Source organism: Diabrotica undecimpunctata, chromosome 2 (genome assembly GCF_040954645.1).
Source record: "Diabrotica undecimpunctata isolate CICGRU chromosome 2, icDiaUnde3, whole genome shotgun sequence".
NCBI lineage: Eukaryota > Metazoa > Arthropoda > Insecta > Coleoptera > Chrysomelidae > Diabrotica > Diabrotica undecimpunctata.
In genome coordinates this window covers 15,908,361-15,927,309 of record NC_092804.1, presented here as the reverse complement: position 1 = coordinate 15,927,309, position 18,949 = coordinate 15,908,361, and the positions used below count along the sequence as shown (strand labels likewise).

The 18,949-nt window shown below is 35.2% G+C and overlaps 1 protein-coding gene across 2 annotated transcripts in view; it reads left to right on the top strand.

The window, feature by feature from the left end:
* Positions 1-18,949, top strand: part of mgl (low-density lipoprotein receptor-related protein megalin) — a 452,951-nt gene that overhangs the window by 414,778 nt on the left and 19,224 nt on the right. For both annotated transcript variants that reach the window (XM_072522342.1, XM_072522341.1), the window contains exons 4-14: positions 1,087-1,332; positions 2,554-2,808; positions 3,684-3,860; positions 4,546-4,769; positions 4,828-6,694; positions 7,273-7,746; positions 8,024-8,478; positions 12,712-12,898; positions 13,106-13,493; positions 14,061-14,778; positions 15,806-18,599. In XM_072522342.1, the coding sequence (XP_072378443.1) occupies positions 1,087-1,332; positions 2,554-2,808; positions 3,684-3,860; positions 4,546-4,769; positions 4,828-6,694; positions 7,273-7,746; positions 8,024-8,478; positions 12,712-12,898; positions 13,106-13,493; positions 14,061-14,778; positions 15,806-18,599 (7,785 nt within the window). The remainder of the gene's footprint in view (positions 1-1,086; positions 1,333-2,553; positions 2,809-3,683; positions 3,861-4,545; positions 4,770-4,827; positions 6,695-7,272; positions 7,747-8,023; positions 8,479-12,711; positions 12,899-13,105; positions 13,494-14,060; positions 14,779-15,805; positions 18,600-18,949) is intronic.

Below are 18,949 nucleotides of genomic sequence, written 5' to 3'. Positions count from 1 at the left end.
TTAAATAATTCTAAGTTTGGTGATATTAGAACATGGAACTTTATACGGCCTACGACTGTGGTAGCTGACATTGTCCATCACAATTACACTGTTTGGTGCTATATTTGGCAATAACTTCGTTGAAAACCAGTTTTTAAATCATTCTGACGTGGTGTCTGAGCGAAGATGCAGGTCTGTTTGTCCTTACACCTTGTCCTGATGCCTTTGTTTCACGCACCAGTTATAGGACGCTGGTTTTTTCCCTTGGGGAACAAGTTTTGCCCTAAGGGAAATAGGTTCACTTTGTATACTTCTTTGAAGGACCACCCAGAAAACTGGGACAAATGAAAGTTTTGCAAAGAACGTTTTAACAAGTCTATTTAAACAATTTCCACAACGTATTTTGGACGCCGATAACTTGCTTACGATAGCTGATTTATGAAATTTAGTTTGAATTTATGTGCAAAAAACTAGATAACTTGTAGTTGATACAATATTGACACGAACTGAGTAAACTTATTAATATACCAACTGTGTTAAATCTTCTGAGGTGCGGCTAGCGCGAACAAGAGCCTAGCGCCCATCCAATGCTGGATTCGAACTGATGTCCACTCACCCCCTTTAATCACTACGCTCGTAATCGTTTCTTAACATTCAGAAATCTCCCCCCTGGCCCCCTCGACGTATATAAAGAATATGTTTACATTTAAAATTAACTTCGACTCTCCTTTCATTGGTAAAAACTACCTGAGAAGGGTATGTTTCAACTTTCGTTATTGTTGGGAATTTTCGAATGACTCAAACCGATAATTTGGAAATCATTAATCCTTTCATTGTTATGATTCTTTGACGATTTTATAAGCTTATGTCTAGAAAGTTATTTGAATGCAAGCTATCGGCACCGTACAGATTATTAGATGGTACAAAAGAATTTTATAAATCTTAACTAATATACAGTGTGATATAATGATATGATACAAAATTAAATAAAAATATTAAATATTGTTGTTACGCAACAGTGTCATCGTGATAGTCGACACGGGAGTCCATAATGTTTTTGCATGACAAGATAATTATGTTTATATTAAAATTCACTCTCTTTTGCAGCATATAGAAAGTGCCAATCAGACGACTTCCACTGTGGAACTCAAGCTTCCGATCCATGCATTCCAAAAGAGAAAAAGTGCGACGGGTACATCGATTGCCGATCAGGGAAAGACGAAGAAGGTTGTCCTGGTGTCTCTTGCCGTTTGGACCAATTCAGATGCTCCAAGGGAAATCGATGTATAGAAATGTCCCAGAAATGCGACCACAAAAACGACTGCGGAGATAACTCTGATGAACAAGGATGCAGTAAGTAGAATTGTTTAAATCGGTTACTAATTATTACATATTGCATTTATATAACATATTCTTCACACATTTGATAATTAGATGTCAAAGTATGAGTTGTATAGACTTTTTTCTTTCTTCACGAAATCCAGATACGATTTCCTTGTGTAGGTTTACAGTTCAACCATTTTACAACGTTAAAAAAATGGCGAAAACTTTGAAATATCCATGTCTTTCTGTCCATAAACACAAATCTTCGTTATTAGAATAGATAGATTTACAAATGAGAGCTTATAACCCAAAGATGGTATTAAAGGTGAGAAATTTGACCTTGGATTTCCGGTTTCAGAGTTGCAACGGGAACTACTGTTTTAATGCCGCTCCTAATGTACAAGCGATATATTATTTGACGCACCTTAGCAAGACGAAGCTAACCAAATTGGAACCTAATAAAATCTCTATGCAGCAAGCATCAAGAGCAAGGATCTGACTAAATTAATATAGAAAAGTTTTTAATAAATTATTTTTTTAGTAGTTTTTCTTTGTTATTTGCGTACTTAGGTTAAGTTACATTAAATTTTTTTTTATGTTTTGGTATTGTTATCATTTTTCATTAAAACCAAGATCGTGTCGTTGCTTTTAATCATTATTTAAATACAGTGCTTCTGGGATGTCGCTATGACATTCTTTCGATATCAGTCACCAAAGCCCCCATCGTCGTATTACAAATTAATATAATTAATACAAAAGATAATGGTAATAATAGGAAAAGTCGTAAATTGTGGGTGACAAAGTCATTTCGCTCCTAAAAATGAACCAATCCATATGTTCACATGAAACAAAAAATATAATACTAAAAAGACATGGTTGCAACCGAAAAACAAGGTTTTACGAAAATCCGCTAACGGAATTATTTCACAGGATGTTTCAAAGTTAGGATAAAAAACTACCTTTCGATTAACCCCGTATAAGTCAAATACATAATTTTATTAAAAAATTAACTAAAATAAATTAAAATTTATAAATTTTTGCACAGTGTGCTAAAAAAATCATCAAAATAGGGCTAAAAATAAAAAACTGGAATACTTTGAATTTGTAGAATAAGAAGTTTAGAAAGGATAAGTTGGGACATGGCATAAAAAAATTGGGAAATACTAGAATAGATGTATAAAAAATATAACAAATTAAACACATATAAACGATAAATTTACATTTATGGAAAACTCAATATTAACCTTTTAGATTTTCCTGTGTGCCACGGGGTCCAGTTCCGATGTGCCAACGCTCTTTGTATACCGAGTCAATTCCGCTGCGATGGTTACCAAGACTGCTCCGATGGGTCCGACGAAGTGAACTGTACGTCCATCGTTTGTCCAGACAACAAGTTCCTATGTCCGAAAGGTGGTCCAGGAGGCTCACACAAATGCATTCCGAAAAACAAACTATGTGATGGAAAAAAAGACTGTGAGGACAATGCTGATGAAGAAATTGCTTGTTGTGAGTATTTTTTAATAACTTTACCAGGGCAAATATCTATTTTTGTTGTTATAAAACTTTTCCAATCCTTTTTTGACAACGAGGTGGATTTCGTCACAACCAAAAACAACTGATTTTGTATTTTAGATAATCATGATTTTACAGTCATAGAGTGGCCATACTTTCTGCTTTTAATCATCCAGCTTTCGACAAATTTATATACCATCCATATTAACAGCCATTAATCTATAAATGATTCCAGAAAATATGTCTTTATCATGAAAATTTGATGTTTAGTCAACATTCTAATTTATAAGCCATTGATCCTAAAGTTTCTGACATTTGACAAGCACCACATTAAATTCGAATTTGAAAAAAATTTTGTTTATCATGGTAACTAGATCCTACGACAATTATCGATAATTTTACATTGATAAACTATCTTACCTAATTATGATTTAAAAATACACTCATATAAGTAAAAATGATTATTTTTCAGCTGGGAGATTATCTTAATTTAAGCTTTAAAAAACCACGGTGACAAAATTTTATGTAGGTAAATATCACATGAAACAAGTGAAATTTCAGACATTTTATGTTTTTGCCCCCTTATTTGTTTCACCTAGCGGATAACACGCGCACTAAAATTTAAAAAATTGGCTTCACTTATTTGTCCGCAGTGCTACATCTAGTTTATTATTACTACATCTATGGAAAAACCTCTTTCATCTATCTTCATCTATTTTCTTCGATCATCTTCTACTTTCACTTTCCTTTGTTTTTCATAAAAAATAATGATGCATTGTTAATTATTTTATCCGGAGATCTTATAAACGTTTAATAATAGTGACATGTTTAGAATAAAGACAAATACTAATAGAAGATTTATTTTTTAGCCAAACTAAATTGTCCAACTCTCAGCTGTGAGTATAAGTGCCAAGCGTCGTTAAACGGAGGATCATGCTACTGTCCTGATGGAAAGAAATTGTCGTCCGATAATAGAACTTGTACAGATAGGAACGAATGTTTAGAATGGGGATACTGCGACCAATACTGTTCCAATAGCGACGGAGGTAAGAGTGTTACATAGACTAAACATAAATTAAGCAATTTTAAAATAATAACTTTTCATTGAAATATGTGAAATACCTACCTTAATTTCAATGTGAAATAAATTTCTTATCCAAATTTCATAAAATATTTCTATGACGTCAGTTAGTTAGTCAGTTGCATACGTCACATTAGCATTACGTCATGTAGTTAATTTTTAAGGTTATAGCACTTGAAGTGATTACTTCTTCATTAAAATATTTTGTGTTTGGCAAAAAAAAACAGTAAGCTTTGCTGTCAGATACCGAGTAATGTTAATATCCAACGAGTTTAAATAATAGGAGTGCTGGGTCCAAACAAATCATTCGCAGACGCATTGCGAAAAATCCTTTTAATTGTGACGTGTCTCTTAGCTTTGGCAGTCATTGTTAACTGTCTGGCCTTTAATGTGCCTCCTAACAGCACTCCTATTGTGTTAAAACTTCTTCAATACCTACTATTACTTTCATGATTTATCTAGTTTGTCTAACTAATGATTCAGTCCTGCAAAGTCCTTAATAAAGGGACAAACTGTAACATAATGCAACCGCTCCTTTAAATACAATTATGAATTGATAGATAATTTAAAATTGCACGATCTGCGACCTTTAATTCCAATATTGGTATAAGTTTTTATTGTTATATATTCACCAAAGTCTTATTTTTTAGGTTACACTTGCAGTTGTGCTGCTGGCTTCACTGTCAAAGACAAAAGATGCGAGGCAGAAAATTCTAGCTCGTTACTTCTCTACTTCGCCCATGACAAGGCAATATTTAGTATGAGCAATACAGGAAGCAACCTAAAAGTAGTTGTTAATACTACTGGGTCAAGTGGTTTAGATTTCCATTATAGAGACAATATGCTTTATTGGTCAGACACAAAAACGAAAAAGGTAAAATATTAAACTTCATACGGTATTCAACAGTTCATTAATTCTAAATTGTTTATAGGTTCATTCGCAACAAATAGTGGGCACACCAGGCTTCTCAACTCCAGATATAGATCTCGCCCTGCCAGGCTCCTGGTTGCCAATTGCAGTAGCAGTAGATTGGGTAGGAAATAAACTCTACGTAGCGGATTCTGTTGGTCAAAAGGTCGACATTTTCGAACTCAGAGGAAAATGGCATGCAGTAGTTTTAGGCTCTAACCTAACCAACCCAGCTGATATAGCATTAGATCCTACCGTCGGTTATATGTTTGTAGCAGACAGTTCTCAGGTATTAAGAGCCAATATGGATGGTACTAAACCTGTGTCTATAGTGTCAGAAGCAGCTTACAAAGCTTCCGGAATAGCAGTGGATATTATTGCTAAAAGAGTGTATTGGTGCGATTCTCTTTTGGACTATATAGAGACAGTTGATTATGACGGACAGAATAGATTTTTGGTAGTAAGAGGACAGCAAGTGCCAAGTCCGGCACGCTTAACCCTATTCGAAAATAGAGTATATTGGACAGACGGTACAAAGCAAGGTGTTATGTCTGTTGATAAATATGAAACAAGTAGTATTCAATCAATCTATCGAATGAGAGATATCAGAGATCCAAAAGCTATTAAAGCAGTCCACGGTTTGGTTCAACCGCATATCATGAATCCGTGTGGTAATAACAACGGGGGTTGCCAACATATGTGCGTCGTTACCAAAACAGGTACAACGTTAGGCTACAGGTGTGCATGTAACATCGGTTGGAAACTTGCAATGGATGAACGCAACTGCGATTTGATTGAAGATTTCTTAATGTACTCACAACAGAGGTTTATAAAAGGCAAAGTTCTTAATCCCGTTATAGAAGGTTTTAGCGAAGCTATTTTACCTGTTGTGTCACGACGAGCAAGATTCGTAGGCTTGGATTACGATGCCAAGGAACAGTTAATATATTACTCAGACGTTTTACAAGATGTTATCTACAGAGTCCATAGAAACGGCACAGATAAAGAAATAGTTCTGGCCTCTCAAAATGAAGGAGTCGAAGGTTTGGCTGTAGATTGGGCTGCTAAAAATTTATACTACATAGATAGTCGTAAGGGAACTCTTAACGTATTATCTACCCGTAATATTACTTACAGACGAACGTTGTTGAAAAATCTTAAAAGGCCTAGAGCTATCGTTGTGCATCCTAATAAAGGTTATGTCTTTTTCTCAGAATGGGACAGGCCAGCGAACATTTCCAGATCGTTGAGTGATGGATCAAACTTGATCGTATTTAAAAATTTGACACTTGGTTGGCCTAACGGTCTTTCCATAGACTTTGCTACTGACAGACTTTACTGGTGTGATGCTCTTCTCGACCATGTTCAGCATTCCAAACTGGATGGTAGTGATGTTAAAACAGTTAACTCGAGATTGATCCGGCATCCATTCAGTATCGTTATTTACAATGATTTTATGTACATAACTGATTGGAGGCTAGATGCAATAGTAAAATTACACAAACTTACTGGTGCTGATGAAGAAATTCTTGTAAAAGAACCACAAACCAACCGTTTATATGGGGTAAAAATATACAGCGAAAAAGAACAACCGATCATAGATTCCCATCCTTGTTGGAATAACAATGGAGGTTGCCAGAAACTTTGTTTCGCTAATCCAAGAGATAATATGTATGAACTGGTAGCCAAATGTGGCTGTCCTTATGGAGAGAGGCTGGCTTCCGACGAAAAAACTTGTCAAGCTGATCCCAATCATGAACCTCCAGTACAAGCTTGTCCTAACAGTTGGGACTTCACTTGTAACAACCAAAGGTGTATTCCAAAATCGTGGGTGTGCGATGGAGATGATGATTGTTTGGATAATAGTGACGAAAATCAAAACTGTACAAGTAAGTAACTCATATATTCATTAAAAAGTTTAGGAAAATTTCATTCATATTTGTTGTATCATATTTAAACATTTTCCATTGTATGAAATTTATGCTGATGAAACAGCCGTCATCCGTCAACTTCTGAAATTCTATCATTCCATCCAATCCATTCTTCCGTCATTCTTGTTTTATTGGCAAGTCTTTAATGTTTTGGAATATTTTTAATCCATATAATTTAAAACATGTTTCTCATTCCCGTTGTTGCTTGAAGCTTCTTTGGCCCATAGCTGTGATTGAGGTTTATCCGCCTTTATATTGTCTTTTTATTCTCCAGTTTTTCAACACTGTCGATCATTGATAACAGTCCCAGTAATATGAGTCATCAGGAATAGCAACTCCATACTATTCTTTAATCTTCTTGATGTTTAGCCTACAACTAGTTACATGAATAATTTACTTGTTAATATTCTACGTATTTTGCCTATGTTCTCTCTTTTATAAGCTGAGAATACGCCATACTAGTAGTAACGTAACGACAAACGAATGAATTTTTAATGGTGTAGTTTTTGTGTTGAATTTTAATGTTTTTTTTTCAGAACCAACCTGCAGCTCGAACGAGTTCCAATGCAAATCAGGGCGCTGTATCCCCATGACATTCAAATGCGATGCCGAGAATGATTGTGGTGATTTCAGTGACGAAACGGGTTGTGTCAACGTAACCTGTTCAAGCACCCAATTCCACTGCGATAACGGACGATGCATCCCGAATAGTTGGAAATGCGACTCGGAAAACGATTGCGGAGACGGCTCAGATGAAGGTGAATCTTGTGCAGAAAAGACCTGTGCCTACTACCAGTTCACTTGTCCCAGAAATGGTCATTGTATACCTCAAAATTGGGTTTGCGATGGTGACGATGATTGCTTCGATAAAGAAGACGAAAAAGACTGTCCACCGATTACCTGCCAGAGTAATCAGTTTAAGTGTACTGATTTGAAACAATGTATTCAGGAGAGCTACAAATGTGACGGTATTCCTGATTGTAATGATGGCAGCGATGAAGTTGGATGTCGTAAGTATTTTATCATATTTTTTTTCTTTCAGTCATATACTATTTTGGGTTTCGACAAAATATCTAATAACGAAAAATGAAAAGATCGTGAAAGTGGACATAAACTTTTAATCACCAGAAAAAAAAGCTGCTCGTTTTAAAGGAACTTGAAAGATTTACATATAACAATATTACTAAGACTAGCGAACAGCATAGAAGAATATAGTTTCAATGAACTTAGAATATCTAATACATTTTTGAAGTTGGTTCTTTATTATAACTTTGTTTTTGTTTTCAGCTTCCATTGCACCTGACCAATGTAATTTGGAAAAACAATTCCAATGTCAGAAATCGGGAATATGCATACCGAAAGCTTGGTACTGTGATGGAACTCCGGATTGCGACGACAGATCAGACGAACCAGAATCATGCGGCAATATCAACTGCCCGAATAACTTCTACAATTGTAACAGCACGCAGTGTATCTTCAAAGCCTACATATGTGACGGTAAAAAGGATTGTGAGGATGGATCAGATGAAAGCAGCATCCACGCTTGCGTGAAACCTCCTTTCAGATGTCCCCCCGGCCAGTGGTTGTGTCCAGATGTATCTGAGCGTTGTGTTAATATTACAAGTGTATGTGATGGTAAACCTGACTGTCCTAACGGAGCTGACGAAGGTCCCGACTGTGCCTTCGAGGAATGCTCACACCAAGGCGGACTTTGTTCTAATGGCTGCAAGCAAACTCCACAAGTAAGTAAAATTGTGTAGGTCTTTAATTTTTTTAAACTGAATGCGTCCTTGTTATTTAATACTCAAATATTCACAATTACTGTATTTGTCGTACTAATTACACTAATTTATTTAAAGTATCTTTAAATATATATAATATATCCGACCTATTTTATCCTATATATAATATATCCTATATATAATATATCCGACCAATATTTGATGTTCACCAAAAATATAATACTAATTAGGAACAAATTAAATATGTATAATGCTCTTTAAGCTTATACAGATTCGGCAAATTTTTAACTACCGTATACGTTATTCAGTATGTGGAACAAAGATAACACTTAATTGTTTGAATAGAAGTGAGAGGCAGTCATCATCTCGACGGAGTAGGTATGACTTTTAAACAGTGTTGCTATTATTTCTGTTACATCTTTCCTTCTAAATTTTAGTCCGATGCATGAGTCTAAAATAATATTTAAATCCACTACAGTTCATTGTAGAATAAAAATTAATATTGTCCCAAAAAAATTCAATTAAAGTAGCCACGTAATTGTTATTTTCTAATCGATTTTATCAATTACTTTATTAGTTAACAAAGAACAGTGATTTAAGTAATTTATGTGTGGCAACAAAGCATTATTCCCCTGAAGAGTTTGAAATTTTAAGCAACGCCTTCTTTTACAGTGCGAAGCGGCATAAAAATACACCGATGACCGACACCGACAGTAATTATCGGACGTTGATGGGGTGTAGTTCTTTGCATAAAATTATTTCGTCGCCAACTTTCCGTCAGTAAATCTTTAAGAAAAACTCAATCACTTATAGGAATTCGAGTTTTAAATGTAATTTTTGTAGATTTTTAGCTCTGGTAGCTTGGAAATAAAACAATAATTAACTTAACAAACATTAACTAAATATAAATATTATTTTTATAAGAAAAAAACCAATCAAAAAAATTATTCTAAATAATTAAAATTAAAGGCATTTTTAAAAAATCTCTAACCAATTAAATGTTCAAACAAACCACCATTTTAAGCTAAACAAAATCCGAATCTATCAAAGCAAGTCTCATTGCATTTAGCTGATTTGGTTGTACTCGACTACAAAGTTGAACAATTTTTTCTTACAATTCTGCTAAATTGGTGGCTCGTTCGAAATCATGCCGATATAATTTTGATTTTAGCATTCCTAAGAAATAAAATACCAAAGGTGCTAAATCTGGTGATCTAGGGGCCCATTTTATTGTTCCTCGTGTAGAAATTATTCGCCCAGGAAATGTTTGTTCCAAATAATTTGTAACTTCGATTGAATTATGTGCTGGGCAACCATCCTGTTGAAACCAAACATCATCCGCCAAGTTGACCGCAAGGTTTCGAACAGCTGGAATAATCTGATTGCGTAATAAATCTAGATACTTTCGCCCATTCAGATTTCCCGTAATAAAAAATGGACCAATTATATTATCGTTATAAATGCCAGTCCACACATTTAATTTCTTTGGAAATTGTGTTTTCACAGCAATACTCAAATGTTTCTTTTCCCTAGACCAATAGCGGACGACAGATGGATTATGACGTTTATAGATTGTGAATGTATACAACTCTACAACTTAAAATACACAATCTCGATAACTTAAATAAATAATATCAATATTGGCCCTCAGTAACTTACAGAAATGTTTTCACAATCCCTATAACATAAAATTGTTTACCAATGACAGCTGAACAGCTTACTGTATCATAAGTTTTGATCACTGTTCTAGAAACATCGATTTAGGTACTGTGTGATACCTTGCTTAAAATAAGTTCAAAAAGAAAATTAACAACGCTAACATATGCTGATAAATTAAAAGCTATAGAAGCAGTGAAAAATGAATTCAAAAGAAAAGAAGTTGCGGCTCTGTTTGGAATACACGAGAGTACATTATCAATCATCATAAAAAAAGAAACCGAACTATTGAAAAAACAAGAATCAGGAGACAAAAATTGCCGAATTCCCTAATTTGGAACAGTGTTTGTTTACGTGGTTAAAACAATATCGAAACAAAAACATCAGTATCAGTGGACCCATACTGAAAGAAAAGGCTATAGAGTTCGCTAATTCACTAAAAATCGATAATTTTAAAGCCAGCAATGGCTGGTTAGAGAATTTCAATAAACGAATGATTTAGCCTAAAAAAATGTGCGGCGAAAGTACGAGCGTAAGCAAATCAGTCTGCCAAGAATGAAAATCTGACTTGCATAATTTAGTGAATAATTATGATCCCAATGATGTTTTTAATGCTGATGAAACTGGTCTGTTTTTTAAATGTCTTCCCGAAAAAACATTAACATTCAAAAATAAAAAATGTCATGGAGAAAAACACAGCAAGGAACGACTTACGATTCTGCTTTGTGCAAATTCTACGGGCACAGAAAAACTCAAACCTTTAATTATATAGGTAAGTCAAAAAAACCTCGGTGTTTTGCAGGTTTAAAATCACTACCCATGGATTATGAAGCCAATAAAAAAGCATGGATGACAGCAGAACTTTTTAAAAAATGGCGGAATAATATAGATTAGCAAAGGGCAACTTGAAATAGAAAAATTGTTCTGTTCATCGACAACTGAACAGCACACGGAGACATACCACCATTAAAGGCAATCAAAGTACAATTTCTTCCACCAAACACAACATCACAACTTCAACCTTTGGATCAGAGTATCATTAAAAATTTTAAAACATTATACAGAAAAGAAGTTGTTAGAAGAATGATAGCTGATATGGAGCAAAATACGATTTCTTCTATCAATGTTCTTCAAGTAATGAGGATAATGAACAAAACATGGCAAAACGTAACACTCCTCACAGTGAAAAACTGCTTTAGAACCTGTGGTTTTTCTTCAGAACCTCAAGAAATCATTTTGAAGAGGAAGATAATATTGATCCTGAATAATAGAATAACAACATGTACTGTATTTAAAGTTATAAAGACGATGAATTTAATGACGACTCACAAACTTCATCTAAGAGCATATCAATCAACGAAGCAAGAGTGCTATAACGACTGTACGATCATTTATAGAGCAGTGTAGAAACATAAAAGATAACGTATTTTCTTCTCTATGTTATTTAAAATCAAATCGATTTAGAATCTATGAATTATTTAAATCAAAAGAAAATCACAGACTTTTTTTAGTAGACTATACCTTTAATTATTGCTTTAACTTTTTGTAACGAATATAATAAATGAATGTAGTGTATGTAGTGTATAATAAATGCCTATATTTTAATGAACTTCTGACCTATATTAATCCATCACAACATAGACCCTTGATAACTTAAAACCTGTATAACTTAAAATATTTGGTTTTTCCCTTGGAATTTAACTTATCGAGGTTCTACTGTATACGCTTGGCATGTTAATTATTTGTTTTCAACCTTTTACCACGACAGCTAAAAATCAAAGAAATAGACCTTAAACCTGCTGTACAGACAGATAAGGACCGCCTATTCTTTTGAGGGGAAGTCGTAGAGGGGGCAAATGGTTTATACTATTTGTCTGTCTACTGAAGTGCGATATTTATTTAGCTCACGCTGTTGTCGCATCTCAATTTCTCAATTCAGTATTCTTTGTTAATTAATGAAGTAATGATATAATTGTTTAAAAAATAATACTTACATGATTACTTCATGTAAGGTTTGTTGGAGCAATATTAATTTTCATTCTACAATGAACTGTAGTGGATTTAAACATTATGTTACACTCATGTATCCGACTAATGTTTTAGAAGGAGTTATGTTACAGAAATTTCGCAACACTGTTTAAAAATTAGACTCGCTACTCCAAGTGCGTGGATTGTGTCTCACTCGTATTCAAACAATTAAGTGTTATCTTTGTTCCACATACTGAATAACGTATACGGTAGTTGAAAATTTGCCGAATCGGTATATTGAACATACAAATGGTTTGAATTATTCAGTTCTTTAGTACTGTTTTTTTTTTGGTGAATTTAAGATAACCTTTGAGAATCTCCAAGTTGATTATAGGTTATACATTGGCGCCCAACGTGGGGAACACGACTATGTTTGGAGCAGTATTTTTGGTAAAGAAGGTGTCTTATTACGTGAACTAGTATTCATAATGTTACAAGCATCAGTTTTATAGAGTAGGTAGAGACACGCCCGGGCTAAATTTTACATAAATTCTGAATTATATGTTTCATTCAGTAAATAGACTACAAGATGAAATTTAAATTTTTTAGGGACCTCTATGTTTATGTCCAATTGGAGAAACATTGATGAAAGACGGCATGAACTGTGAAGATCTTAACGAGTGCGATCCTCCTGGAATCTGCTCGCAGATATGCACCAATACTAAAGGATCCTACTTTTGTTCCTGCGTGGACGGTTACACTCTAGAACCAGATAAAACCAGTTGTAAAGCTTTAAGTAAGTATATTTTATCTTCTTTTTTCTTGTCATCAATGTGGTAAGCGCGTTTAGTCTTAACATGCAAGATTTTATCTCCTACGACTTAGTGGAAAATATACCCCTTCCATATTTTTGGGGGGTCACAAAAAAACTACTCTAATATTTAAAGTTAATGGCGATCTCAGTTATTTAACAATATACAAAACGATTTTTGGTTTTTTTTAGATCACACTGCGGCCTTCTTAATCATTTCAAACAGACACTCAATTTTGGTAGCGGACCTAAAAGAACAAGGTTTGGAACGAGTTCCCATCATAGTCGAAAACGTTGTTGCTACTGCCTCAAACATGCACACCGGTACGATATTCTGGTCAGATATGAAGCTCAAGAAAATATCAAAACTGGAAAGGGGTGGTGATCCCGTGGAAATAATTTCTACTGGCTTGGATTTAGTTGAAGGACTGGCCTACGATTGGATTGGCAAGAACATTTACTGGCTAGATTCGAAACTCAACACGATTGAGGTTTCTAAAGAAAATGGAGATAGTAGGATTGTTATCGCTAGGGAAAATATCACTCAACCGAGAGGAATGTGTGTAGATCCAAGTCCTGGGTAAGCATAAATACTCTTATATAAACATCAATAATCAATAATAATAAACACCAATTAACATCAATACCGATTTCAGAGTATATAGTTTTTATTTTGCCAAAAAAGTTTGTACTAAGACTTAAAACAAAATTTTGAGCAAAAAATAATATTTTTTTCGAAAATACTTACAAAATGCCAAGTGCTTTATATGTATACAAAACAACGTGGTAAATTGATGCTTGTATAAATTTCGAACATACAACACCAAATAATTATCTCTAGGAGATTATTCTGAGTTGCATCCATCACAAGTTTATAAACAGGTCTTTTTTTTTAACTTAATGCTTTTCAACATTCTTAATTTTTCGCAGGGCAAAAACCCGACCACCGGGCAAATCCCGTGGATATATTCTGTTAATACCCGACTAATGGCCAAGCACATACCTCCTAGGCCATTTATCGGACCTCTTATGAATTAATTTACCTTAATTTATCAAGTCTAACTTACTTTATTTTTTTCTACTTATATCTTTATTGTCTCGTCCGTTCTCACATATGCATATACTATAATATTTATATTATTTTTAGAACCAGGTGGCTTTTCTGGACTGACTGGGGAGAAAATCCAAGAATTGAACGTATGGGTATGGATGGCACCAACAGATCAATTATCATAAACACCAAAATCTACTGGCCTAATGGTTTAACACTCGATATAGCCACTCAAAGAGTTTACTTCGCCGATTCGAAATTAGACTTCATTGATTTTTGTTATTACAACGGTACAGGAAGACAACAAGTTCTGTCTGGAAGCCATTACCTTTTACATCCACATTCACTTACACTATTTGAGGATACCATGTACTGGACTGACAGACAGTTAAATAGAGTATTATCGGCCCACAAATACAAAGGCAACAATCAGACGGTTGTTTCTCATCTTATCTCGCAACCTTTAAGTATTCACGTGCATCATCCATCTCTGCAACCTATTACTAACAATCCTTGCGCATCAGCTCCTTGCCATCATATTTGTTTATTGTCTCCATCTACATCCACTGGATACAGTTGTAAATGCAAACCTGGCTTTAAATTGAACTCTGGCGGTACATGCAGTGAAGAAGATTCCAATTTCTTAATGGTTATGAAGGGCACTCAAATCGTGGATCGCTCGTTGAATCCTGGCGAAGAATCTACTGGATATATTACTCCAATTGTTGGCATAGAACACGGAGTACAGATTGACTACGACAGAAAGACAAATACAATTTACTGGGTAGAAAGCAAAGATGCGGAAGGTGAAAATGTAAGTATGATACATTTTTTTTTATTTCATGTTTATAAAAAACGATTCACGTACTGGTAATCTGTGTTAAATCTTTCTGATTATTGATCGTCTTTGACAAATTGGTCGCATTTCCTGTAGTGATCCTTTCCCAAGTTAACATGCTCCTTTTCTAACTTAGCTCCACCATACTGAAGACGACCAATAGTTAGAAATACGTATATACGGTTGCCTTCCATCGAAATACCTATTTTACTTTTTGTTTTTCTGTTTTTCGAGACATGCCATTAGATTTTACTTTTAATATTAACTCGCAATGAATTAAACTTACCAGGTCTCCGGGTTAAGCCGCTCGATGTTCACTACGCCGAGCTTTCGACATCCTCTCTGATGTCTTCTCCACGGTTTCCGGGGTCTCGGTCTCTGAAGTTCCCTGACACTACCCTATTCACTGCTTACAGTAGTACTGAGATCTGCTTAGTACTATTGAGGTGTATATTGGTGTATAACGATGGGATCTACGCTTTTTATTTTATTTGGCTAAGGGCTATTTGAATCTCTACTTTGATAGATGCTACACTGGCACTGAAAATTTATCGTGCTTCCGGTATCTTAGAAGGCATGTTAGCTTCTTCATTTCATAGTTTAAGTATTTGTTTCTTGTTCCGGTATCAAACTTTGCTTCTCCTTTTCAAGGAGCTTCCTACACTTCTTTGTCATTTCAGCTTGTAATTTCGTACTGTTTTCATGTATTCTGTTTATAAGTTGTTATTGATCGAGTAGATCAAGTAGATCGAGATCTGGACATTGTCTTATAATTGTTTTATCATACTTATCGCTGTGTGTCCCGTTCTTCAATGGTCTATAAATTGTTTTTTATTTACACTGAAATAAGTAAATTTTGTGATATCTTTATCTTTATCAAAACTTGTAACATCCTAGTAATTGAAAGGACCTAAGTACTTATCCTAGAAATGTTAGCACGCAGGTCAAATTGCTCCATTTTGATGTTATATTTTAAAACTAAAAAATATTTTATTTTTTGCAGTGTACTATATGGAGCACGCCTTATAGTGGTGGAAACAAAACCCAGGTCCTCGGAATTGATAATGGCATTGTGGGAGCAGCATCTTCTATTGCGTTTGATTGGCTTGGAAGAAATATGTACATCGGTAACAGAAAGTCTAGTAATATTGAGGTGATCCGAATAGACGGAAAAATTAAATACAGAACAATAATTTTGGCTAATGATGGTAACACTACTTCTGTAGCAACACCTAGGGCTATTTGCTTAGACCCAACAGACGGAAAACTTTATTGGACAGATGCTGGGGGCTTCGGAGTTCCACAAAAGATTGGTAAAGCTAATATGGACGGAAGTAATTCCGTTGTTTTAACTGAAATAGAAAAACCAGACGCATTGACTATTGATATCGAAACGAAAACCTTGTATTTCAGCACGCAGTATCCTCCTAAGATAGGAAAAATTAGCGTCAACGGCAAAGAAATAACATTTATTTTGCGTGAAGAAGATTACATTTCAGCTCCAAAAGCTATTGGTGTCTTAGGTAATAGATTGTTCTATATGGATCCAGATTATGAAAAACTAGTACAAGTCGCTTTACCGTCTGGTACCAATCCAAGAGTCATCTTAGAAAACGAGCCGAATCTAAAAACTTTCACTATATTTAAGAAGAGGCCTCTTGGTGATCATCCATGCCTGCAAAATAATGGAGGCTGTGAACATATCTGCGTCCCAGCCGAAGGACGATCAAGAACTTGTGCTTGTGGTATTGGATACAAGAAGAACGAAATGAGTTGTGTTCCTCATAGAACATTTGCTGTTGTTTCTCAACTCGACATAACTAGAGGATATAGCCTTAAAGATACCGCTGAAGCTATTGTACCAATTACTGGTCCAGGGCATCATATTCTTCATGTGGATGTTCATTTTGCTGAGCAATGGATATACTGGATAGAGTTCAATAGGGGCTATTGGAATGGTATATTTAGAATAAGACCAAACGGTACAGAAATGGAACACATTATAAAAGACGGTATTGGTAGCAATGGCATAAGAGGAATTGCAATTGATTGGATAGCGGGAAATATGTACTTTACTAATGTGTTTCCTCATGAAAATTATGTTGAGGTATGTTGGTTGGATGGACGTCATCGTAAAATCATCGTTAAAACTACAACTGACGCTCCTAGAGAATTGGCTGTTAACCCAATTAAGAGAATTCTTTACTGGATCGATTATGGCCAATACCCAAAAATTGGAAAAGCTAACTTGGATGGATCAGACTGGCAGCCTGTGGTGACATCTGGCATTAGCAATCCTACAGATCTTACCATTGATATGAACACTCATGATGTTTACTGGGTAGACTCCAAATTAGATATGATTCAAAGAATATCTTACAGTGGTGGAAACAGACAAGTAATCCGAAGAAATTTACCAAATCCTAAAGGTATAGCCATGTACAAAACTGAATTATATTGGGTGGATAGGAATCTTAAATCGATATTAAAAGCTTCCAAATTACCAGGCAATATGTCTCTTCCGACGAAAGTACGCAACAACTTAGCTAATTTGAGAGATATAGCAATATACGATATTACGAATCAACCTTCAGATGACTCGAACCCTTGTAGAAAGTTCGGAAATGGAGGATGTGAGCAACTCTGCTTCTCGTTCCCAGTTGATATCGCAACTGGGCCAAGAGCGTCGTTTAAATGCGATTGTGCCACCGGTAATCTAACAGATGGACGTAAATGTGATTTTGTTAACGAATATTTGGTGTTTACCACAAGAACCGAAGTAAGAACGGTACATCTAGATCCACAATCTACAAATGTACCATTTGCACCTATAGGTAATCTTACCAATGTTGTCGGAATTGATTTCGACTATAAACATCAAACACTGTTCTTCACTCAGATCAAACCATGGGCAAAAATAGCCAAGATGCCTTCAACTAAACCAGACAGTAATTCCATTGTTACCATGAAAAACAAGGGTATAAATCCTGAAGGGGTAGCGTATGATTGGACACAACAAAAGATATATTGGACCGATTCTTCCAACCGCAGCATTTATGCCATGAACTTGGACGGCACTGATTTGGTCATGATTGTTAGGGTTGAAAGACCTAGAGCAATTGTCTTGGATCCATGCAATGGAACGTTATTCTACACAGATTGGGGCAAATTTGGAACGGCAGGCAAAATTTTTAGAACTACAATGGCTGGATCTCTAAAACGAGTAGTTATTGACCGAAATTTAGCCCAACCCAGCGGATTGGCTATAGATTATGACGAGCAAATGCTGTATTGGACAGATGCAGTGAGAGAAAAAATTGAACGATCTGATCTAAATGGAAGAAACAGAGAGATTCTAGTGTCTGCTACTATATATCCCTTCTCTATAACAGTTTTTGGTAGATACATCTACTGGACAGATCTACAACTTCGCGGAGTCTACAGAGCAGAAAAACATACTGGAGCCAACATGGTAGAAATGGTAAAGAGGCTTGAAGACAGTCCAAGAGATATACAAGTGTATTCAGACAGACGACAGCGGTGTAGTGTTAATCCTTGTCTTATTAATAATGGTGGCTGCGCACAGAGTTGTCATCCAGGACCGAATGGTACAGCTGAGTGTCGGTGCGACGAACATAGTAAACTGGTCAATGAAGGGAGAATGTGCGTGGCCAAAAACCTTAGCTGTGATACTAGCAAATTTTACTGTGCAAACGGCAGATGTATTTCCAGAATGTGGGCGTGTGACGGAGAAGACGACTGTGGAGATAATAGCGATGAAGACACAAAGTATTGCTGTAAGTAAATTTATATTAATAATATTTGTTTCAGTTTTCTTAATTTGATTAATTCTTACTCATTCTGTTCAGTTCTTGTATAGTTTTCAACTTCTCTGTTTAAATTTAGATATTTCGCGTATCCTTCCTCGCGTATCCGGTCAAATTGTCAACCATTTTCTTTTCTAATTTTTTTTATTGTTTCATACATTTTATCATAATATGCGTTAAAAACGTGTCAGGGATTTTAAGACATAAGTTAATATTTCTCACTTTTTCGTGTTATGTATACCAAGTAGATAATAAGATACTTCAGCACACTTTTTACCCTCACCCAGTCGATTATGCGTCAGTAGCCTCAAATAACACCT